Source organism: Triplophysa dalaica, chromosome 13 (genome assembly GCF_015846415.1).
Source record: "Triplophysa dalaica isolate WHDGS20190420 chromosome 13, ASM1584641v1, whole genome shotgun sequence".
Classification (NCBI taxonomy): Eukaryota; Metazoa; Chordata; class Actinopteri; order Cypriniformes; family Nemacheilidae; genus Triplophysa; species Triplophysa dalaica.
This window is the reverse complement of record NC_079554.1, coordinates 12857495-12880738: the sequence shown is the minus strand read 5'-3', so window position 1 is coordinate 12880738 and position 23244 is coordinate 12857495. Positions and strand designations below refer to the sequence as shown.

Below are 23244 nucleotides of genomic sequence, written 5' to 3'. Positions count from 1 at the left end.
TTATTGTATCTGTTACGCTTTTATTTATGAAATAAATAGTATTTTTTGGCTGTAAATGTTAGTTTTCTCTCACTTAAATAATTCGAGATGTTGACAAAAAAAGACATTGTACACACTTTCACAAACCTTTCAATGTAAAAACATAAAAAGTAACAAACGCTTTAAAATTACATTACTGTATAACACGTCAGCCCTTACTGTATAGAAAGTCAGACGCATTGTTTATATCTCTGGCATGTGACTCAGGATGTGGGCGTGGCAGCGGCAGCGGCATCTAAACCGGAAGTGCTCAGAGGAACGAAGCGTTATACAGAGATTTTCTGCACTCACGTTTATTCTGTAAGTAATTCCAATATTATATTCATCTGCAATTTACAGATGAAGCAGAATTGACATGAAAAATCGTATCTTAATGATTTGATTCTGTTCGCGTTTACATTTCTCTGTCAGATTGTTTTTAGCATTAGCCAGTTAACGTTAGCTGTTGTCTCTACTGTCAGTGCATTTTGTTTATTTACATGCTGTTTATTTTTATTTCTAGGGCCGTGTAAATGAAATATCTTTTTATGCATATCGTAGTCAAAACGTGGATTTTCTCTTAACGCTGAAAATATTGAAACAGTAACAACTAACAAACATACAGCCACAAAAGTAACACAATAACATACAATATGTCACTCTTTTAATACACAACGTCAACTTACTGGTTTAACGGTATGGAGAGTATTGAGTTTAAATAGACTCAGATGTGTTGATATGTGATCAGTAACATTTTCTCATATGCTTTCATTTATATGACAGATGTAACAGCTTGCTTTGTTTTCCGCCTTGTTTTAAGTTATGTATTTTTTATGAGCGATCATGATAAATATCAGCAGCGATGTTAAATTCAGCCAGATGTTTGACAGGACAACATACAGTCAGATATAATACTTAAATAGAAATGGAAAGCCGATTGTTTTTTTTTAGTATTATACCGAGGCATGAATAAAACCATGGCATAGTGATAACTTAATAATGTTTTTTAAATACTGACAATTGTGTGCTTTCTCCCATCTCTGTTTTTTGTTTATTGTCTTCAATTTGTATCGACAAGCTCTTCCTCTTCTGCAGTAAAACAGTGTACCTAAAACATTCCAAAGCCTTATCATTAATCCATATGATTAGTCTGCAGTATGATGCTCTTATGCTGAATAGTTAGATCAAGCTTCTGTTATGGTGTGAGTTTCTCCTGCTGTGTGGATGTGTGCTGTAGGTATAGGGCTCATTGTGTTTATAAAGAGGGTCTGAGTGTTGATAGGAGGCTGGTTGGATGTAATTTGTCTGGGACAAGCTTTTTATTCCATAGGGACTCTAAGGTGTCAATCACGTAAGCTGTCAATCACTCCCGAATGTTGCCACACAGAAGTGTGTGTGTATTCTATTAGATGATGCTGTAACAGAGATACCTTACTTTAAGCTCTTGTGACAAGGCCATAAAATCTCACTGAATTTTGGAAGAGTGGCTCAATATCTTGTCATTTATTAAAAAGGTACCTTCATATTTCTGATGCTTTCTCACTCTTTTATGACCCCCGTTCATGAGCTTGAAGTAAGTGTAATGACTAACACACTGCTTAATAAAATACCGCTTATTTTTCTGAATTACACACTGCATACAGATGTAATGTTTATTCACGGACTAAATCTTACAAGTACTGATCTTTAAAAAACATATTGCAGTATTTATTTAGATATGTTTCATTGTCAATCACAAAAAAATTAGGAGACCATTCAAAAGACAATTTTCGAATTTTTATTTTTGAATTTATAGGTATGTGTTTAGGTAACATAGTCATTTTTTTGTCATTCTGTGAACAACTTTTAACTTGGATATATCGTCTGATAAATTACTAAATGTAAATATAACACAATTTCAAATAAAATATTGCTTTTATTTGCAAGTATTTGCAGAAAATGAAAACCGGAAAAAATAGGTCAAAATAACAGAAAAGATGCTCTGTATTTTGTAAGACCTCAAATACTGCAAAGAAAATAAGTTCATGTTCAATTTTTAGCAAAAAACAGTAATATTTGTACATGGATTTAGGAAAAGTTAAAAAATATTTTTTATGTGATCACCTCAACAGTTTTCATGTGTCTTGTCAGGCTCTCGGTCTTTCACATTGCTGTTGAATGACTCAGTCAGTCCTGGGGTTAGATTTAATTGAAATTCAACAGACACTGGACTGGAATGGGCACAATACATATAGAAATGCCAATTAATAAAAAAAATAGAATGGTCTCCTAATGTTTTCCACGACTGTATGTATATATAAATGCCTCATACATTCATCTCAAATACCCAGTTTAATTTTTAAATGAGCAAAACGTAATGTGCAGGGGTCTCTGAGGTCCGCTGTAGAACTCCACCATCACTCTGGCCTCTCCCCCTTTATCGCTCTCTCTCTGGCCCATGCAATGGACCACACAGAAACGCACCCTTCCAGACCACACAGAGACAGCCATAGGGTCCTGCACGCAACCACCCCGGAGCTGTCACTCTTCTCTGTGTGGGTGTTTGTGTATAGGAGAGCATCTGTGACAGTGCAGAAGCCACGGGAAGAAATGCCAGGCTTGCTTAAATATCCTAGTCATAGCATAGTCTAATATTGCCGTTTCCGCCTTATCAGCATACGCATGAACAAAATCTCTGTCTCTCAGCGGGAGCGGGTTAGGTTTATTTGTTCATGTCTCCATTGCGTTCCGCTCCCTCGCTCTTTAAGTGCACTCAACGTACTTCATGTTTTGATGTGTGAGCTTTCAGCAGGGACAGGAAAGTGTTGTAATGAAGTTGCAATAGAGTTGAATTTTGTTTTGCATAGGTGTGGAAAGGATGTCTCGTGCCCGCCAGCCCCCATTGGTGACTGGGATCTCGCCCAATGAGGGCACGCCGTGGACCAAAGTCACTATTCGTGGAGAAAACCTGGGCACTGGACCCACTGATCTCATTGGTACTGCACATGCACACTAAAATTTGCATGCAAAATACAGTATGCATTTCTTTTTTCTGTTTAAATAATATTTAAAAAGATAATTATGTAGTAATGTATGTCAATATGCTGGACACATACCATGGTTTAAACACATTCAATTATATAATACTATTCTTCCTTGATACATAAATATATTTAATTTCACAAGGTTAAACTTCTGTTGTATTAAATGCCGCTCCCTTAAATGTTTAGCATCCTAAAAAATGAAAGTTTCATTACATATCATTCATATACATATTTTTTTAATATTTCATGAAAGTGTAACATTTTGCAATAACAAATGACTGTGAAATGAATCACATGTTTGAATATTTTAAAATGTGATTCAAATACTATAGAGTATTAGAGTACAGCTTACAGAGTACAGCTTACAATATATTTAAATTATGAGCTAAATGAAATGTCAAACTCTTTCTCTCTGTTTATTGCGTCCTTCCTCTACAGGTCTGTCTATCTGTGGTCATAACTGTTTACTGACGTCAGAATGGATTACTGCCAGCAAAATCGTGTGTCGGGTGGGTCCCGCTAAAGATGACAAGGGTGAGATTGTGGTCACCACCAGGAGCGGAGGCAGAGGAACATCCACGGTCTCCTTTAAACTGCTTAAGCCCGAGAGGATCGGTGAGACATGCCTTCAAACTCATGTATACACACTTGATGTATGTTACCAACCACATCCTTTGATTACCGTCTATAAATGTACACATGCGTTCTTTGAAGTAGCCAATGGATTTCAGTAGGTCAGTGTGTTGGCTTTTGTGTGTTTAGGCATTCTGGAACAGTCTGCCGTGTGGGTTGATGAGATAAATTACTATGACATGAGAACCGATCGGAACAAAGGAATCTCTCCTCTTTCGCTGAGGCCATCCAACCCTCTGGGCATCGAAATAGACAAGTATAAAAACAAACACATTCACAATCGAATATGTTATCCCCTTATCGAGCATTCATAACGTACGCAATTAAATTACATATATACCAACAGCTAAGTGCAAATCAGCATATTGAACGAGTCAGCGTGGAGACCCAAAATGAGTTTACTGTACCCAACTCGCACACATGTGTGCTTCATTTGTGTTAGTCTGATTAAACGCACACAGATTTCCTCACACTCTCACACACTTCACCCCTGAGTGTTTAGAGAAGTGGACTGCTCTGTTTATAAGGAAGGATGTTCGGCAGAAAGTAGAAACAGCCCATTGTGTGCATGTGTGCGTATGCGTTTTACCCACCTGCGTGATGTCATCGGCCCACCATTTCCTTGCATTGGAAGTGAATCTCTTCCTTTCCCTGACCTACACTGCACTGCTAACCTTATATCAATTCACATCTATATATTTAGAGATAGATAGAATGAAGGAAGGAATTAGTACATGAGTAGCCATATGCGTTTCATTAGAATATTCTGTGCCACATCATAAGACGCAGTTGGCCTACGTAATGCTGTTTATATCTTGATAGATCTGCTTTGCACTCTGCTCTGGTTTTTCTCTATGGTCTGCAGTGTGATCTGTGATCTATGGTCTGTGCAGATCAGCTGTGCGGAATCTGTGACCCTGTCTTTACTTTGTTTAGAGGGAAGGTTCCTCTCAAGGATCTGGAGAACATGTTTCCTGGCATGAGCGGAGATTTCAACAGCGAGAACTTCTCCGCCACCTGGTATCTCATGGATAACCATTCTTCAACCAGGTCTGTCCATCTACTCATCCACTCATTCATCTGTTTTGTATCCGCTGGGTGCATGTGTGTGATGGTGTGTTGTGTCCGTTGCTGTAGTTTTGAGCAGCTGCGTCTGGCTGTCGGCAATCTGAAGAAGCAGGCCAGCAAGAAGAACGAGGGAAGTCTGGCCTACGTGAAGGGAGGACTTAGTACTTTCTTTGAGGCTCAGGATGCTCTCGCATGTAAGAGTGCTTATTTAATTCAAACACATGTACACAACCATCAGTAATGTCAAAGACAACATAAAATGGTATTGCCATCTTTCTGAACGACACACGGGAGAATAAATGATGCCAGAATTTTTATTTCTGTTTGAACTATGCCTACACAAGTTCACAAGTTTATGTGCGAATGTCATTAGAGGTCAATGGCGAAAGTGGAGATGCTGCTTTAAGCCGCGTGCATGCATGTAGGAGCCGTCTCGGGTCACAAGTCTCGAGTAAAACATAAGAGCTATTCTTAGCACTGTGTGTGTGTGATTGACAGGCATGGGGACGGATAACAAGGCGTGGTTGTGATAATGTTTAGATGAAGTTGTAATAAGGTTGTCATTGTGCTGAGAGGAAACCAGAGAGCGACAGACGGAAGCTTGACTGATTCCCAGAGAAGACTCCCAAAACTTACCAGCCAATAGTCAAAACATACCTCAGGGACAGAGGAAGCGTACCACACAGCATTCCGGGCCCCGGGGGTCCGAAGGTTAGCCCTGACGTCATTGTGTATAGATGTTTTGGGAATCCAGATGTGGAAAGAGAAAATAGGCTTCGTTTGAGGTTTTTGGAAGAAAGTTCGTTTTTCAACTTATGTGGCTCTACAACCATAGTGAAGAGAGGGAGAACATTCAATCACGTTCGTTCACAGTTCCCACAATTTCAGCTACATTTTTGCTTTATTTTGCATGGGATGCAATCTGATCTGTTTGTTCAGACAATATTGTCAATTTCCGCTGTGTATTTATACATTGTAAATATGTTTTAATGACATAGTCGTCAGCATGATGTCAAGCGTCTTTACTAAAGAATTTTTAGAAATAACTCGAGCAAACTCATGAGACATATGAGGTAACATAACTCAACAAACTGTATGTATTTTATTATTTTGTATACTGTATTATTTATTTTAACTGCATTTTGTTTTTGTCTTGACTGTGTGTTCCAAACATGAAGGAATTTTGAACTGACAGTCTTTTTTAATATTTTCAACAAAAAGTAGGCTATAAAGTTATTTGAATATCATATTTTATTTTAGTAATATGAATCAATTAAAAATAATTGTACAGTTTTGTTAAATAATTATAAGAACATAATAAATTAGATTAGATTTATTTTTTATTTATATAATATAAAAATATTTTTATATACATTTGATTATGATATAAAAATATTATATATTTTTAACATTTTATGTTTTTTATTTGTTTTATTGAATTTAGAAGCCATGTTGTGGCTTCTGGGTACTAGAGTACCCTATCCCAAAAATATGTATATAAACAAGAATCTCTAAAGAGTACATTTTATTTTACGCAAGGTTGTATATTTACGCATATACGCAAGGTTGTGGGTTCGATGCCAGGGGATTGCAAATACCTATGTAAAATGTATAGGATAAAGCAATGTATGTCGCTTTGGATAAAAGTGTCTGCCAAATGCCTAAATGTAATGTAATGTATTTTACATTTTTTATTTAAATTTTTTATTTGATTTCATTTTTTTCAGCTATCCATCAAAAGCTTGAATCAGATGGCACTGAGAAAGTGGAAGGCTCTATGACCCAGAGACTGGAGAACATCCTTAACAGTAAGACATAAAATCAAACACATGCTCAGAATCACACAGTATAACACAGAGCCGACATGTTTAAGATCAGAGTAATGCATGCATTCTATTTAGACCATCAAAGCCATACGTTTTAGGCAAACCTCTGCGAGCGTGTCTGCGAGTGTTTGAGACCACTCGTATCCCAATCATATCTCCATTTTGATTCTCTCGTATGACGTTAGGTCAATAAACACGCTCGTTTCCTAAAGGCCGCAAAAATAAACCAGTCACACACTGACAAGCTTTCATCACTCGCCCCTCCCCTTCCTTCTCACCGCCTGTATTTACATGTACATTTACATGTATGTTCTTACCAGAGCCACTGGCTTTGACTCCTTCAACCAATCACAAACAAAGCCTGTGGAGAAGACAGGCCGGTCAGACGTTAATAGTGGTCAGGGGGCTGGTTCTTATTAAATCTGACTGAACAAATCAAGAAAAACTCAGACCACCCAAGAAGAGGGGGCTGGAGAACTTGAATTCAGTTGTAACTGAGTGGAGGGGATTAAATGGCTTTTTTTATCAGCTGCTGTCTTATTCGTTCTTTTTATACGCCTTTGTCATCTGTTTCCATTTGCTCATTCCCAAACGTTTTGTACTCCACCTCAGGAGCGAGTGAAACTGCGGACACTCTATTTCAAGAAGTGTTGGGCAGAAAGGACAAGGCCGACTCTACACGCAATGCTCTCAACGTCCTGCAGAGATTCAAATTTCTCTTCAACCTGCCGCTCAACATCGAGCGTAACATCCAGAAGGTGGTGTCTCCCTCTCACAGTTCCTGAGATACGTTAAATTCATCTGGGGGCTAAATGTTATAAAAATGTGTGTGTTTCTCTTTCAGGGGGATTATGACGTGGTGATCAATGATTATGAGAAAGCTAAATCTCTTTTTGGGAACACAGAGGTTCCGGTCTTCAAGAAAGGTGCAAATCAGTTTAATAACAATGTTGTGGTTACATGAGATATCACACACTATCACACTAAAGATTGATTAAACGAGATGGCATAGCAAGGACTGATTCAATGAAATCACACTATTTACTGATCTTAATGATTCAACAATATATCACAATGATTTGCTGAAAAACCACAAAATATACTGATTCAATGAGATATCACAAAATTTAATGATTTGTTAATATATCACAATATTTACATAATCACTAATATATCACACTTTTTAGTTTTTTCAATAATACTCATGTCACAATGCACTGAGATTTCACAATATTTACTGATTCAATAATATATCTCAATATTTACAGATTCAAGGATATATCTCAATATTTACAGATTCAAGGATATATCTCATTATTAACAGATTCAATGATATATCACAATATTTACAGATTCCATGATATATCACAATATTTACAGATTCAATGATATATCTCAATATTTACAGATTCCATGATATATCACAATATTAACAGATTCAATGATATATCACAATATTTACAGATTCCATGATATATCACAATATTTACAGATTCAATGATATATCACAATATTAACAGATTCAATGATATATCACAATATTAACAGATTCAATGATATATCACAATATTTACCGATTCAGTGATATATCACAATATTTACCGATTTAATGATATATCACAATATTTACCGATTCTGTGATATATCACAATATTTACAGATTTAATGATATATCACAATATTTACCGATTCTGTGATATATCTCAATATTTACCGGATTTAATGATATATCACAATATTTACAGATTCAATGATATATCACAATATTTACCAGTTCAATTATATGTTACAAAATTTGCAGATTTAATGATACGTCACAGTATTTACAGATTCAATAAAATGTCTCAATACTTAACGATTCAATAATATATCTCAATATTTACTGATTCAACTATATATTATCAATATTTACTCATTCACTGAGATTTCCAAATATTTATTGATTCAATGGGATATCACACTATTTACTTATTCAGTAATTATCTCAAAATTTACTTCTTCAGTGAGATATCACAATATTTACTGATTCAATAATATATCTAAGCTATTACTTATTCAATAATATATTATCAATATTTACTAATTCACTGAGATTTCTAACCATTTTTTGATTCAATGGGATATCACACTATTTACTGATTCAATAGTCATTTCACTGAGATTCCACTCTATTTACTGATTCAATGGGATATCACATTATTTACTGATTCAATAATATATCACCCTATTTAATTTACTAATTCAAATAATCACAATATTTACTGATTGAATATCGCAATGCAGTGATTCAATAATAAAATAAACTATTTACTGATTTAGTTACATATCACATCTATTCCGGAGACATGAACATATATATCAGATGTTAGCACCTGCTTTTGTAATTGTTTGTGAACGTGTGTGTCTGTGTGTGTGTAGTTTATTCAGAGGTGGAAACTCGAATCGAAGCGCTGAGGAAACTGCTGCTGGATAAACTACTGGAGACGCCATCTACTCTACACGATCAGAAACGCTATATCAGGTGTGTGCTAAGCCTTTTTCAAATCAAAGATTATTTCTTGTCGTCTCATGTATAAAAGGAATACATCACCATTACGATCAGATTTTTTAAATCAGATTTTAGGGAATTGATTTAAAATAAACTCCTACTATAGTCCAACAGTATAGCGTCTGTATTCCTGTCAGAGTGAAGGGGGCTTTAGGCTGTTCTGTCTCATGACAGTCTAATAATTAATCTCTCTCTGTTCAGATATCTGTCTGACTTGCATGCTCCAGGCGACCCTGCATGGCAGTGTATCATCGCGCAACACAAGTGGATCCTACAGCTGATGCAAAACTGCAAAGAAGATTTTATCAAAGAGCAAAAAGGTTTGAAATAAATTGCTGCTTTCTAATAATCGCTATTATTTAGAAAAGTGAAACCAGTGTGTGTGTGTGTGTGTGTGTGTGTGTGTGTGTCTGTCTGTGTGTTTAGATAGAGAGCAGCCCATGTGTGTGGTCTGGTCGTGACCCTCTAGAGTACAGGAAGTCCATAGAGCTCTATAGTGTGGTAGGACTGAGGAGGGGGGATTGCAGTAGAGAGTGAGATTGGGGAATTACAAGAGGAGAGAGGCGCGTAGATAAACATAAGAGATGATTGGACACCTGGATCAACACCAGCACTCATTTTTTATCAAATCAGAACGGTTCAAGCAGTTAAATGGTGGATGTCTATTTCTGTGTGTGTGAGAAGAGAGAGAGAGTCAGATAAAAGTTGCATGTTTGCAATACATATTGAAGGAAAAGTTCGTCTCTAAATCAAAATTGTGGTATTTTTTTACTCACCCTCATGACATTCAACATGTTTTAAGATCTCCCGGCATCTTCAGAACACTTATAAAGATACTTTAGGTCACATCGGAGAGATTTCCAGGCCTCCTCACAGAAATCATGGTTATAGTATTTAAGACATGTTAAAGTGGTCCATCCGCACATAGTGGGGAAAACCAAACCAAAATAATGACTTTAATCGATATATTCTCCTCTGTCTTGTCAGTCTATGATGCGCGTTCACAAGAGCACTTCAACGCATGCGCATTTGGTGGGGGCTGATGCCGGCGTTATAACTGACAACTCCTCAAACGCAACACTGTGTTTACAAGCAGACGCACGTTGTGTATAAGCTGATCTTTGCAAATGTCTGATGCTTTTGATATTGAGGAAGACTTGCACGTTTTTGCCCAACTGAATGCAGACACGCACCATAGTCTGGCAAGACAGAGGAGAATATATTGATTAAAGTCGTTATTTTGGGTTGTTTTTCGCTCATAAAATATTGTCATCGCTTCAAATATATTCAGTTGAGCCACTATGAACGGATGGACAAATTTAACATGTCTCTAGTACTTTTCTGGACCTTGAGAACCACTGTAACCATGATGTCTGTGAGGAGGCCTGGAAATCTCTTGGCTGTCATCTAAAATATGTTTATTTGTGTTCCGAAGACACCAGGAGGTGTTCGAACATATTGACAGTCATGGGGGTAAAAAATGACAAAATTTTGAGATGAACTTTTCCTTTAAGTATTTTAGTCTACAGTATATCAACAAAAGGACAGGGAGATGTAAGAGCCATGCATGGACAGAAAGAGCTTCAGTGCCACCTAGTGATGGACATGAGATACAGCATGATATTTAACCACTTGTTTTAGACTGATAACCAAGAGAATGTAGGTACTTTGTTGGCATGATTGTGCATATTAACATCATTGCCAAAGCATTTTAAATATCATCACACATACTACAAACAATATTTGAATAAAACAAAAGTGGTGCTAAAGTAAAGTGCTGCTTGAAGGATAAAATAAGAAAACAAAGAAGTTTTTAAGTTTATAACATGAGGTTGTTGAACGGTTCAATCTGATTGGTTGACAAACGTTCAATGGGTATGCATTACTTTTCAGTAGTTGCACACCTATGAATGTGTTCCAGGTCTTCCGACCGCATTACAGTTCCATATCACTTCGCCAAGTTTAAATAACAGAAAGGTTATATTGTAGCCTAGAGGCCTTACACAGCACGCAGACCTTGATCTGATATTTATTATGTCAATCTTTACTGTTAATTGAAACGCTTGCACAGTGTCGTTTCAATAAACAAAGCATTTCAAAAACAACATAGAAATAGATATACAAAATTTAATAAATTAACTTGATAGAAAAACAAAATGAATTTGTAAGCACTGATTTCCTACTAGTTCGTTTTCCTCTTCAAGCTGCTTATAACTGATGATATATTTTGATAGCCCTACTCTTTCGTGTTTTTTACTACATATAATATTATTATCACTGGCTTTTCTGTCACATTAGGCTACTTCAGGCACATAGGTGTGCACGCCGGCCTCTCGCACTCGCGCACACACACACAAACCACGTAGAAGTTGCTCAAGCCTCTGAGTCTGTTCACTCTAACGGATACTTGAAATGAGATGCGCAAGAAAGTAGTCCTACCTTCAAGAGCATTTTAAAGACGGTAAAACTTTAAAATCAAACATTTGAACAATGTCCTGTGCTGTAGTAGCCGTGATATATGCAGAATAATTGAACGGCCCATTCATTAAATTATGAGAAAGTCAATGCTATTAACTTTCGAATAATTGAATGGCCCATCTTCAAATTTTCTTTACACAAAACATAGATTTATAGCAAGATATGTGAAAATTATACTTAAAAAGCACTCTGCGTACAGTATATGAATTCCCACCCATATATACATGTATAAGACATCAATCACTATAGATTTTTTTAACGATTGACAACCTTCAAATAATTAATATCGTGATGTTTTTATATATAAAAGAAATCAAAGTATCCCCTGGTTTAAACGCGTTCCTTATTGGGACTCACTGATATACTGTCCGAACGAAACTCTTTTATTGTTCCACAATCATTCATGTCACACATTGTGTGTTTGTGTCAGTGGGTGGTGTAGGATTAGAGCCGGATCGCTCTTTAGCCCTAAACAGAATCAATTTATCAGCTCCGGTGAAGAGAGGAGGCAGCTTCCAGGCGCCTAAAGATGACTGTGAGTACAGAAGGACATCTGTGTATTTCTATCTTTATCCATGTCTCTTTTAAGCAGATCTATGAATACAGATGATGAAACAAATTTTATAGAGCTTCAATTTCAAAAACTATAGTAGAAGGAAGTTGTTAAACTCACAGAAACTTCAGATTTTTAGAAACGGAATGCTTAAGACTTTGTACCTTGTCATGTTTTTCAGCCTGGCATTATAAGAGTCCTCAGCAGGTGAGGTTCGTGGAGAAACTCTCGGACGTGGTGATCAGCCAGCTGCCCAACTTCTGGAAACTTTGGATCTCTTATGTCAACGGCAGCCTCTTTAGTGAGGTAGATATAGATATTGTAGGAACATCGGAAACATGCTGAAGTTTTCTGAAAGTTTTCATTTTGAATGTTGAAGTCACACATGTGCAGAAAGGACTTTTTTTTAATATTTTTAAGTATGTTCTCTTTGACAGACTGGGGAGAAGTCCAATCAGGTGGAGAAATTAAAAAAAAATGCCCGGCAAAGACAGAGTGACTTTAAGGTTTGTAAAGCAGAGATAATTCTTGATGTCCTGACGATTGGCATGGTGTGTCTCATAAGCTAGACAGAATTTTCTGATTATTTCACCTGTTGAGATATTTTTTATGATTTATTGGGCAAATGTGATGCCTAGGTAGACAGCTCAACTGATTTTACAGACACATCATGTGTTTGAGTCGTTCTGTATAATGGGCTCAGATTTGAATGGCTCTGTACACTCTTTTTTGTGTTTAGTCTATGATCGAGGAGGTGACCCGACGCTTGGTGCAGCTGGTTCGTGGAGCTCTGTTACCCTCCTCTCTTACTGAGATGGAACTTCGGCGTTACGGAGGCTGGGACACTAAAAACCCGCTCAGAGGAGCCTGGCTCACACAGGCCATCCACACTGTCAGGTGCGTGAGTTTTCTGTAAGGAAGTAGGTCGTCCATTGTAGTTTGTTAAACAGATTATGGATGTTGTGTCATAGGTTGAGTCACGAGGCTCTGTCTGCTCTGGAGATTCCTAATGACCTGCTGCAGGTGATTCATGATTTACTGCAGGACCTCCGCGTTCACTGCCTGATCATCACACTGCAGCACACTGAAGAGGGTATGAGCGAAACATTCACAGAGCTTCAGTCCTTATGTTCTGACAATATACAAATACATACATGTTTTTTTTAAGCAAATTAATCAGTCTGGACAACAGAGGGTGCTGTGGAGCTCTAAACTAGGTCCGGCAACGAAACATTAAAGGGATACTTCACCAAAAATTCTAATTTACTCACCTTCGAGTTGTTCCAAATCTGTATACATTTATTTGTTCTGATGAACACAGAGAAAGATATTTGGAAGAATGCTTATAACCAGATATAAAATATAATTTTGCCTTCCATTGACTTCCATAGTAGGAATAATACAATGATAGTCGAAAGTGCGTCAGAACTGTTTGCTGTCCTTCATGTTTCAAAATGTCTTCTTTTGTGTTCGACAGAACAAAAAAATTATAGAGTAATTTTTCCTACTATGGGAGTCAATGGGGGGCAAAATCTGTTTGGTTATAAGCATTCTTCCAAATATCTTTCTCTGTGTTCATCAGAACAAAGACATTTATACAGATTTGCAACAACTCGAAGGTGAGTAAATGATGACAGATTTTACATTTTTGGGTGAAGTATCCCTTTAAGTGCATTTTACTTGTTTGAATTGAAGTTAATTTAAATGAAAGCAACAGTAAGTTAATTTTATTAAAGTGAAAAACCCATTTCATGTTGACTTCAAAGTTAAACGTGAAACGTAAAATGTTCATGGTAAAGTAGATCTGTGATACTGATAACTACAAAAATAGAACAGCTTATCTCAGATCAGTGCAGTTTCAGAGAGGACCTGATAGATTTGCTTCAGATCAGTTTGCTTCACATCTTAACATTACTCATGACATCCATGTACAGTGTCAGTTTTGTATGCCGAACATCTGCCTGGATAAATAATATGAGAAGGATGCCAATATGTCCATCTTGTCCCGTCACACAAAAACTTGTTAACCTCACTGCTCCCGAATAATACAATAAAATCAAAATAAGAGATATGAAATACAAATATTGTATACTTTAAGTTTTGTCCCGGTGTTTGTCCCAGTCTTTCGGGATTTGACGTTGAGCGCTTTGTGTTATTCAGATGTGAAGAGACTTGCAGAGAAAGAAGACTGGGTTGTGGACAATGAAGGAATAACGTCACTGGTACAGCCATTGTTTTGATTCAAAAATCATTATAATGTGGATATAATAATTCTTATACAGAAGATAATGAGACATTGTGTCTTTTTTTAGCCGGCCCAGTTTGAGCAGTGTATGATTCAGATGCTGCAGTCTCTGAAGGAACCCATGGATTGCAAAACTGGAGAGATCAATGTACAAACCCTCGTGTCACACTCTTATATTCCTGTTTATGCCACTGCAGAAGTATAGAACATCTTCAATGATCTGTGCGTGTCTCCTTGTTCCTTTAGATCTTGAATCTGGAAGTGATCCAGGACAAAGCCTGCGAGCAGTGTGTTTCTATAATGAAGGTACTGTGTGTGTTTACGCTGGCTTGTGTATAAAATAATTTATCTGAACGAAAGTGTTTAATGACTCTGGTCGCTTTAGAACTTTATTACATGTCTGGATCAGCTCAGCACCAAGACAGATGGAGGCATGGACACTTCAAAGTTAGTATTTTATCCTAATATGAATATTATGTAGTGAAATCTGACTTTGAATGTGCAATTAATGTTGACGTTCATTTCAGTGTGTCAGTGGACTTGGCATCACCTGATCTTTTTGGAAAAATCAATGAAGACTTTAGTTCAAAACCAGTAAGAATCGTTTCTATTTCTCTTCGTCTCTTTCTTTTCTGTCCGTGTTTACAGTAATAACACATTTAAAACATAACTGCTATAATATACAAATATCTTGATTCTGCACACACTACATTCTGAATTTCCTCCCTTTCGCAGTAATTTCCTGTCTTCATTTTGTTTATAATATATAATAACTTGTATATAATAAAAGTGATATATAAGAACTATACATTTTGAAGCTGAAAGTAAAAAAAAAACATTATATTCAGGTGTGCATAACTATTAAGTGTAAAAAAAAGTTTTGCTTGTTTACCTTTAAAATAAAGCTTGCTCAATAATTATGCACACCTGAATATAATGTTTTTTTACTTTCAGATTCAAAATGTATAGTTCTTATATATTACTTTTATTATATATAAGTTATTTAGTTATTTATAATTATTTAGAACATAAAGCATTTTTTACTCTCCCCATTTTTTTTTCTGCCAACCATTATAACTTGTGGTTTGGAATAGGAAAACTTGCATTGAATTTTTTTTCAGAATATAAATAATTTGAGGGAATAATCAATTTGCCTGCACTGTACGGTACTGTAAACTGCAGCGTGTGTATGTAGATAAATCGGTAGCAAAACTTGAGACTATGTAGATTTTAATTTGTGAACTTGTAAAGTAAGTATGTGTACATGTTCACTAAAATGTACACTCACAGCCCAATGTGAAAACTTGTAAAATAAAAACTGAATTTGAATGTTGAGATTTGCACTTCTGAATTGGAAGTTGCAGAAAAATTGTCACAAATTTGCAAAATACATTGGCAGATACAAATGCATAGTACAGATACATATTTACACGTTTTCCTAGATTCAGATGTGAAAAGCAACCACAAATGGGCATCCACAACCTCTCAAATCTGTCATTGCAGTTTCAAATCTTCCCGCACTGACTTTTGCTACTACTTTTGAGATAAACCCCTTGCAAAACTAACTTGTGCTCTCAGAGGGGAGCGAAAGTACGGCATTTGATGACGTCATGCGGCTGGGTCACACTGCCCCCTTACGGCAGGAAAATTAAATGAATGGGATCTTTTTTAAAGCACTAATACAGTATTTAATTTAACGTGAAATTCTTAATCAATAAATATATTTTCCTTTACTAAAATACTACTAACTGCCACTTTTTAACTGTAAACGAACTTTTCTATTTTATTCTCTTTTACATTTACTGTAGTATATCTTTTGTTCGTAGTTTGTCCTTTATTATATATTTATTGCTTTTCTACTCCATCTGCAAAATAGAATTTCAATTATATATGACAATAAAGATCTTGAATCTGATAAGGGGGATGTATAAATAAGCAACTAATTAACAATCTAACTTCGCTAAGTTCGCTGATGATAATGATAAATACTAACTAACAGAAAACGTACAGTCAGCTTGTCATTGTGTAAAGCTGTTCTGAATCAGTTCTTGTATCACACTGGAGGGATTTATTCTCAACCTACTGGATACATTATCCTGCGGCTAGTAATTACCACATGAGTAAATAATTGAACACTAAACATGGATTCCATATTTTTTTAAGCTCATCTGTAAAAAATCCAAACCTTTCATTTGATAAAAACTTCCAAGAAACCCACAACCCCAATTCTGTATATGGTTGCATTGTAGTCAGCCTGTTATTATATTTTAAAGCAAACCATAGTTCACGACGGAATTACAATAGTAAACAATTATATCGTCAAATTATACTTAATGATATAATTCTCGGGAATTATATCATTCAAATACATTAAGGAATGTTATCTATACAAGATAATATAATTCATGGAATAGTTATACATGATCGTATACATAAGTGTGATGGTTTCGCTATTTAAACTATAGTTTTTATTATTTATTGAGATTTATTGAGATTTTCTTGCCTTTAGGGGGTGGTGTGGCTGAGCCACATGACATGATCAAATGCACAATGAGGTGAGCACCTCTTTCTCTCACCTCTGAGCTTTCAAGTGCAAAAGTTAGTTTTGCAACAAGTTTATCGCGAAAGTAGTAGTGAAAGTCAAGGCGTGAATATTTGAAACTGCAGTGACAGATTTGAGAGGTTGTGGATCCCTATTTGTGGTTTCAATTCATATCTGAATCTAGGAAAACGTGTTAATATTTGCTATGCATTTGTAGAGCCAATGTATTTTGTAAATGTCAGTTTACACATTTGTGACCATTTTTCTACAACTTAAAATTCAGACGACAGATTTGTGAGTTTTGTCCACAAGTGCAGATCTCAACTTCACATTAGGGCTGTGTGTGTACATTTTAGTGCACAGGTACAAATACTTACTTTACAAGTTCAAAAATTAAAATCTACATGCTCTCAAGTTTAGCTACCGATTTATCTTCATATGTATGCCACTGTACACCACTTTATTTGAATACAGAGAATAGGAAACGCTGCTCTGAGGCGAGAGTTCCTGTCATATTTCAAACAGTCATAGAGGCTTTGACTGAAATCCAATATAGCACACTGTTGATTTGTATCATCAGAACCACAGGGTGGCACAGTTTTGAAGAAAGTCCTAAAAAAAAAAGATTGAGAGAAAGATATAAAGCAGGTAGTGGTTTTGCGTGATCAAAACGATACTGGACTTTGTAGATTGCAGATATTAAGAGACCTCAAATAACCTTTCATGCCCCGTCTGCTAATTCAGTCATGCAGAGTTTGTATGCATGTGTGTTCAAAAGAGAGGAAAAACGTTGAAATCACGCAAATAGAACTTGTTTTTGTTATTTGGTTTTTCTGAAGAACGTTTTTCCCGCAAAAACATTCTGTGTTGGATGCGTTTGTCACAGTTTCCACCTGCAACGCTGCAAACACTTGAGCATTACGCACCGCAGTCATGTGAGTGAGACAGACTTTCTCTTCAGTCTTACAGCACAATGTGGCGACTGCTGCGGGGTTTCCCCAACCCTGCAATGGAAGAGCTGCAGGTTTCCCCTCTTCTCTCTCTCCCCCCAACCCCCCCCCCCCCGTCTCTCTCTCTCTTTCTCTGCTCGCTCTGTTTTATCATTTCCTTCACAGTCTGGTTTACAGGTCATGTGTTGTTTCAAAGAGACACAAATGCATCCAGTCATGTCTATTATATTATTGCTGTACACATTTTTTCACTCCTTTCTGAACTATTTGGAAGGTCAAATCATGTGTTGCCAAATAGTCAACAAGTTTGTTTAAGAGGTCAGAAAACCATCCTGATGTGTGTTTGTGTGTGTCTGCACATCCAGGAGCAACGCCTTCTCATCCTCCTCAGCAACTGCCACTACCTGGAGAGACACACGTTCCTCAATCTGGCAGAACACCTGGAGAAGAACGGCTTTACCAACGCTGACAAGATCATCAGGGTACAACGATTTACACACAAACACCCACTTCCCTTTTCCTCTCTAGTCCAGTCTACTCTGGCTGTGTTATTTCAGTCTAATAAACAGGTGTGAAAAACGTTTAATTATTTTATTGAAGTGAAAATGACTCACACTAATTGAGAAGAAGCTAGAGGGTTTTTCACAGTATGATGACAACACACATCAACAAGTGCCCTGCATTGGAGAGGGTGAAGGCCCTCACAAAAGGTTATGGTTGGTCTTTCCAGTAAATGGAGACGCTTTTCGAAGCAGATCACAGTGAATGAGTGTATATGTGTGCTGGCCTTTAGGGGAATGTTAGGCTCAGATAAATATCGTGTGATACTGCGAAGGTCCTAGACCTCATTTTACATTATGATGTGTGACAGTGAAATGAGACTTTAAGTAAGAGAGATCTAAATAAAAGATAAAAAACTGGCTTTACCAATGATTACGTAAAAATAGCTCAAAATAATAATATTTTTTCTTGAAAAAGATTGTTTCCAACTGAGAAAAGGTAGTCGTATACATCGTGATATCATGACGAGTAAATTATAAAAGAATTTCATTATTGGAGTAATTATAAAAGAATTTTCATTATATAACGGTCCAGCTTATGAAGTTTAGTGGCATCTAGTGGTGAGGTTGCGAATTGCAAGCAATGGCTCACTCCACCCCTCCCATAATCTGATATACTATTACTTTAAATTTCTAATTTATAGTAACAGTCATATAGTGGGTTGTCACTTATCTGTTTGGACAGATGTCTACTGAATCTGTTTTCGGTATCTGAGATGTACACAGTCATTCCAAGTCTTTCCCCTTTTGAAATGGTGCTTTCCATTTTGGTTTCTGAGGACTTTCTTGATGTTGAACACTATTAGGATGATGGACACGCATGAGTGGACTCTACTCATTCTGCAAGAACTGTGTGATTAAGTGTGTGTGGCTGTTTAGAATTGACTTTGTCACACGCACTTTTGCGTTGCGTGACAGAATTGTACGTAAATAGTGAAAACAAGCCATCTGTGATTTTGTGTTAGAGCAAAACCCATGCTTTCATTTTCTTCAGGTCAGCATAGAGGCTGTGAGACAGCTAGATGACCATCTGTTCGAGACGTACATCGAGAAAAAATCTGATCCTATCGTCGGCTCTCTGGAGCCCGGCATCTACGCTGGATATTTTGACTGGAAGGACTGCTTGCCACCGACAGGTATCGCCCACCTGAATCATGTTATCTGGAGTAATGATGTCAAGTATACTCTGAAGATGTTTGTGTCTGCTTGAGTATTAAAAGTGGTCACTATGGAGACATCAGCGGTCTTGCTTGACTTGATTGTGGAGTTTCAGTCTATCCTGATTGTCTTTGTGTCACATGTCAATAGTGTGAGCAAGCCTGTGTGATGCATAATACACTAAATACTTTTGGTTGCATGAATCATTTGTAAACTTTCACAAGCACTTCCTGCTTCTGACATTCTGATCATTTTCTAGTAGTTTCGAGAGGTAACTAAATTGATGTCATGGTTCTGTTTGATAAAATTAAAGTTGTAAAGGTATATAACATTTGCATTGTATGCATTGTTGTAAATTTGTTCACCTGCATGTACTGTATGTGCAGAATGGGTGATATTAGCCTATATCTTTGCATTATTCAGCTTAAAGGACTAGTTTCGACGAAAATAAATATTCTGACATCATTTATTCACCCGCATGACATTCCAAACTCGTACGACTATCTTCCTTCTGTAAAACACAAAAGATTTTTTGAAGAAGGTTGGTAACCAAACAACGTTAGCCCCCATTGGCTTCCATTGTGTAGACACAAAACCACAGAGACATTTCTCAAAGTATCTTCTTTTGTTATCGTCTTCTTCTGCCCTGTCTTTCCGTCGCAGGTGTGAGGAGTTATTTAAAAGAGGCTTTGGTCAACATCATATCCGTACACGCAGAGGTGAGACACGCTTAACATGTTTCATTGACTTCCGTTCATATGCATGCAAAGTTTTGAACATTCTGATTTGTATCACCTAAAGATGTGTGACTAATATTAGATAAATAAGTCATGGTGTGACCTTTTCTGAAAACCCAAAATAGAGGAAATGCTGAAAAAACAGCTTTTTAAGATTACAAAATCACTGCAGTCCTTCTGAAACCTTCCATCTCCATATTTCTTGACTTCTATTTTTTGCCATAAATCATTAATATTATTTAACCTTTATGTTTTTCACTGCAAATGTCTAACCAATAAAGGTGCTTGTCAATTTTGACAACAGAGTATTTAATCATTTAAAGAATAGGAAATTTCCATTTCCTGAAAAAGTGTGACGTGGACATACAAGGTTTCAGAGAACAGTGAAGAAATTATAAAAAGTCTGGCGTGGATAAAAAAACGCCTCGGCACAAGGTGATAAATGCGGTTGACGCCCATATTTCTTTTGCATGTAAAACCGCACAAAATGTCCTTGCAATCTTGTAAAACATTTGTCAGAATTCGATCTGCCAGAGTGATCTGGTGAACAAAAAAACTAAATATAAACTAAATGCTGAAATTTGAAAATCATATCAAACATGTAGTAATATTTGTTCATTGTGCAGTTTCTATGACTATTATATCACTGTCTGTTGCGCCCTTTTTATCAGGTTTTTACAGTTTCAAAGGAGCTGGTTCCTCGTGTTTTGTCAAAGATCATTGAGGCTGTAGCTGAAGAAATGAGTCGCCTGATGCAGTGCGTTTCTTCCTTCAGTAAAAATGGAGCTCTTCAGGTACCTTACCCGCCACACATAAATACACATATAAGCTCTGTTAGTATTTAATCTAAAGGTTTTGAAGTTCACTTAAGAATATTTCTCCCTACAGGCACGTCTTGAAATCTGTGCATTGAGAGATGCCGTAGAGCCGTATCTAACGTCGGAGAGCCGGTAATACAGACGTTATTATACATTTGCAGTGAATGGAAAAAATTAAGTTAAGCCGAAGAGTTTGACTATGATTATGAGTGTGTGTCTGCGTGTGTCATGTTTTCTCACACCCATCATATTTTTTCCCTCAGCATCAGTTTTAAACAGGCAATAGAAGCTCTGCCACAGCTTCAGAGTGGAGCCGATAAGAAGTGAGTTACTCAAATCTGAATTACATTTATCAAAAATAAAAAATCAGTTATCATTTATTCAGCCTCCTATTTTGTCTTATTTAGAATAAGTCATATACGTTTAAAATGACATGAAAAAATCATGACAGGTCCCAGGCAGTGGGCACTACAACCATATAACAATACTAATTTACGCAATATTATTAATTTGCAATCTAATTTACTTTTTTCTGTGTCTCTAGATGTTTTCTGTCGAGCTAAAGCACAAAGCTAAAAATAGGACATGGTCGGTTTCTAATCTCTTTCACTCTGTTTTCCTCAGACTCTTGGAGGAGCTGCTGAATAAGTTCAAGAGCAGTATGAAGCTACAGCTCAATTGCTTTAAACCTGCCTCTTTTCAGCCTGTGAAGAGATAAACCTATTCAACGTTTTAAAAATCCCTCTACAGTTTAACACTAAACCATCATTTCACTTAAATAAATAAATCAGTGCCACCCATATAATCCTTTTTACACCTGTGAGTTTGTGCATGTGGGCATAGGGGGACGATGTGTTATTGACAAAGCACATCCTTCTGTGAAGTGTCAAATAAGAATTGACACCTTTTTGTCAATGATTGTACTGCATATTAAAAACTCGACTCCAAGAGTTGTGTGTGTGAAAGAGAGATATATTGAGGCCAAGTGTTCTGCTCTCGGGAGATAAAGCTGTTGAGTTTTGAATTGACTCCTGGCCTCGTTTTGTAAAGACACGTAACCACACGATCGCTGCTGGGTGCACACGCCCTGTCTTAAGTGCCAGACTGAAAGACACACACCCTACCCATCCTCAACGTCGATGGAGAAATGTGTACCGTACATGCGGGAAGGGTTAAAAATCAGGTGGTGCCCTTTACTGTAAACTGCTGCTAAGTGGAACACAACCAAGTCAATATTGGCATATTTGTACATATTTGATTTTAAATATCCCCTCAAGTTAGATTAAACCATCAAAATATGAGGTGTGGGGTATGAAACGGACAAATTATTAATGCAAACTACAGTATTTCGGGGAGAATGGGTTTATTCTAATGTACTAAAAGTATAGAACAACCAAAACCTTGCTTTAAAGCACACATTAACCTCTTTTTTTGTACTAGTGCTGTCAAATTCGCAAAATACATGCCTGTGTGTACATCATACACAGTATATTTGTTTGTGATGGGATTCGCTTAATACGACTAGGTGTTATGATCCCACTAATTTGGCACAGTTGAATTGCCCAATTGGACATTTCCCACACCTTTTGCATGACAGGGGGAGCAGTTAAGAATATGAATAGAGTAACGGATCTCCGAGGTTTCACTGGGTTCATTGGGTAGGCATCCCCTGTATTTGGAGGATATATGATTATATAAATACATAGCATAATCACTTACCTTACCTTGCTAATATCAGAGAGACATCTCGTGAGTTATGTGTCCGATCCCACTTTCGTCACATCCATTAGCCTGGGTGAAAGATGCCTTTTGGTGAGATGCTGCTGATGATCCCCTTTGTATGGTTCCCAACAATACGCCACATCGTCAGTTGTGCACCTCAGCCTCATTGTGTGTTTCAGCCATTTATCACAAGACACCCTCAGCCAAGGGAGGCCCTATGCAACGCAGGTTGAACAGACCTGGGTGGGTGTCGCATTGTTACATGGTCACATGGCATCCCATGCAGTGTCCATCCGCCTCAACCACAGCCAGTGGCTTTCTCTTTCCACGCCACTCGCCAGTTCTTGATTGTCCTCCACTGGACC

The 23244-nt window shown here is 37.0% G+C and overlaps 1 protein-coding gene across 1 annotated transcript; it reads left to right on the top strand.

Moving 5' to 3' along the window:
* The first annotated feature begins 248 nt into the window (after positions 1-248).
* exoc2 (exocyst complex component 2) lies at positions 249-22107 on the top strand. The gene is made up of 28 exons (XM_056764943.1): positions 249-339; positions 2865-2993; positions 3480-3656; positions 3804-3930; positions 4611-4724; positions 4812-4936; positions 6470-6550; positions 7181-7326; positions 7413-7494; positions 8987-9089; positions 9318-9436; positions 12025-12129; positions 12329-12453; positions 12585-12653; positions 12887-13044; positions 13119-13240; positions 14308-14369; positions 14460-14540; positions 14639-14698; positions 14778-14839; positions 14920-14986; positions 18250-18366; positions 19439-19580; positions 20266-20321; positions 21011-21133; positions 21228-21289; positions 21421-21480; positions 21782-22107. The coding sequence occupies exons 2-28, from the start codon at positions 2876-2878 to the stop codon at positions 21873-21875; spliced, it is 2757 nt and encodes a 918-aa protein (XP_056620921.1). The 5' UTR covers positions 249-339; positions 2865-2875; the 3' UTR covers positions 21876-22107.
* Positions 22108-23244: the final 1137 nt, after the last annotated feature.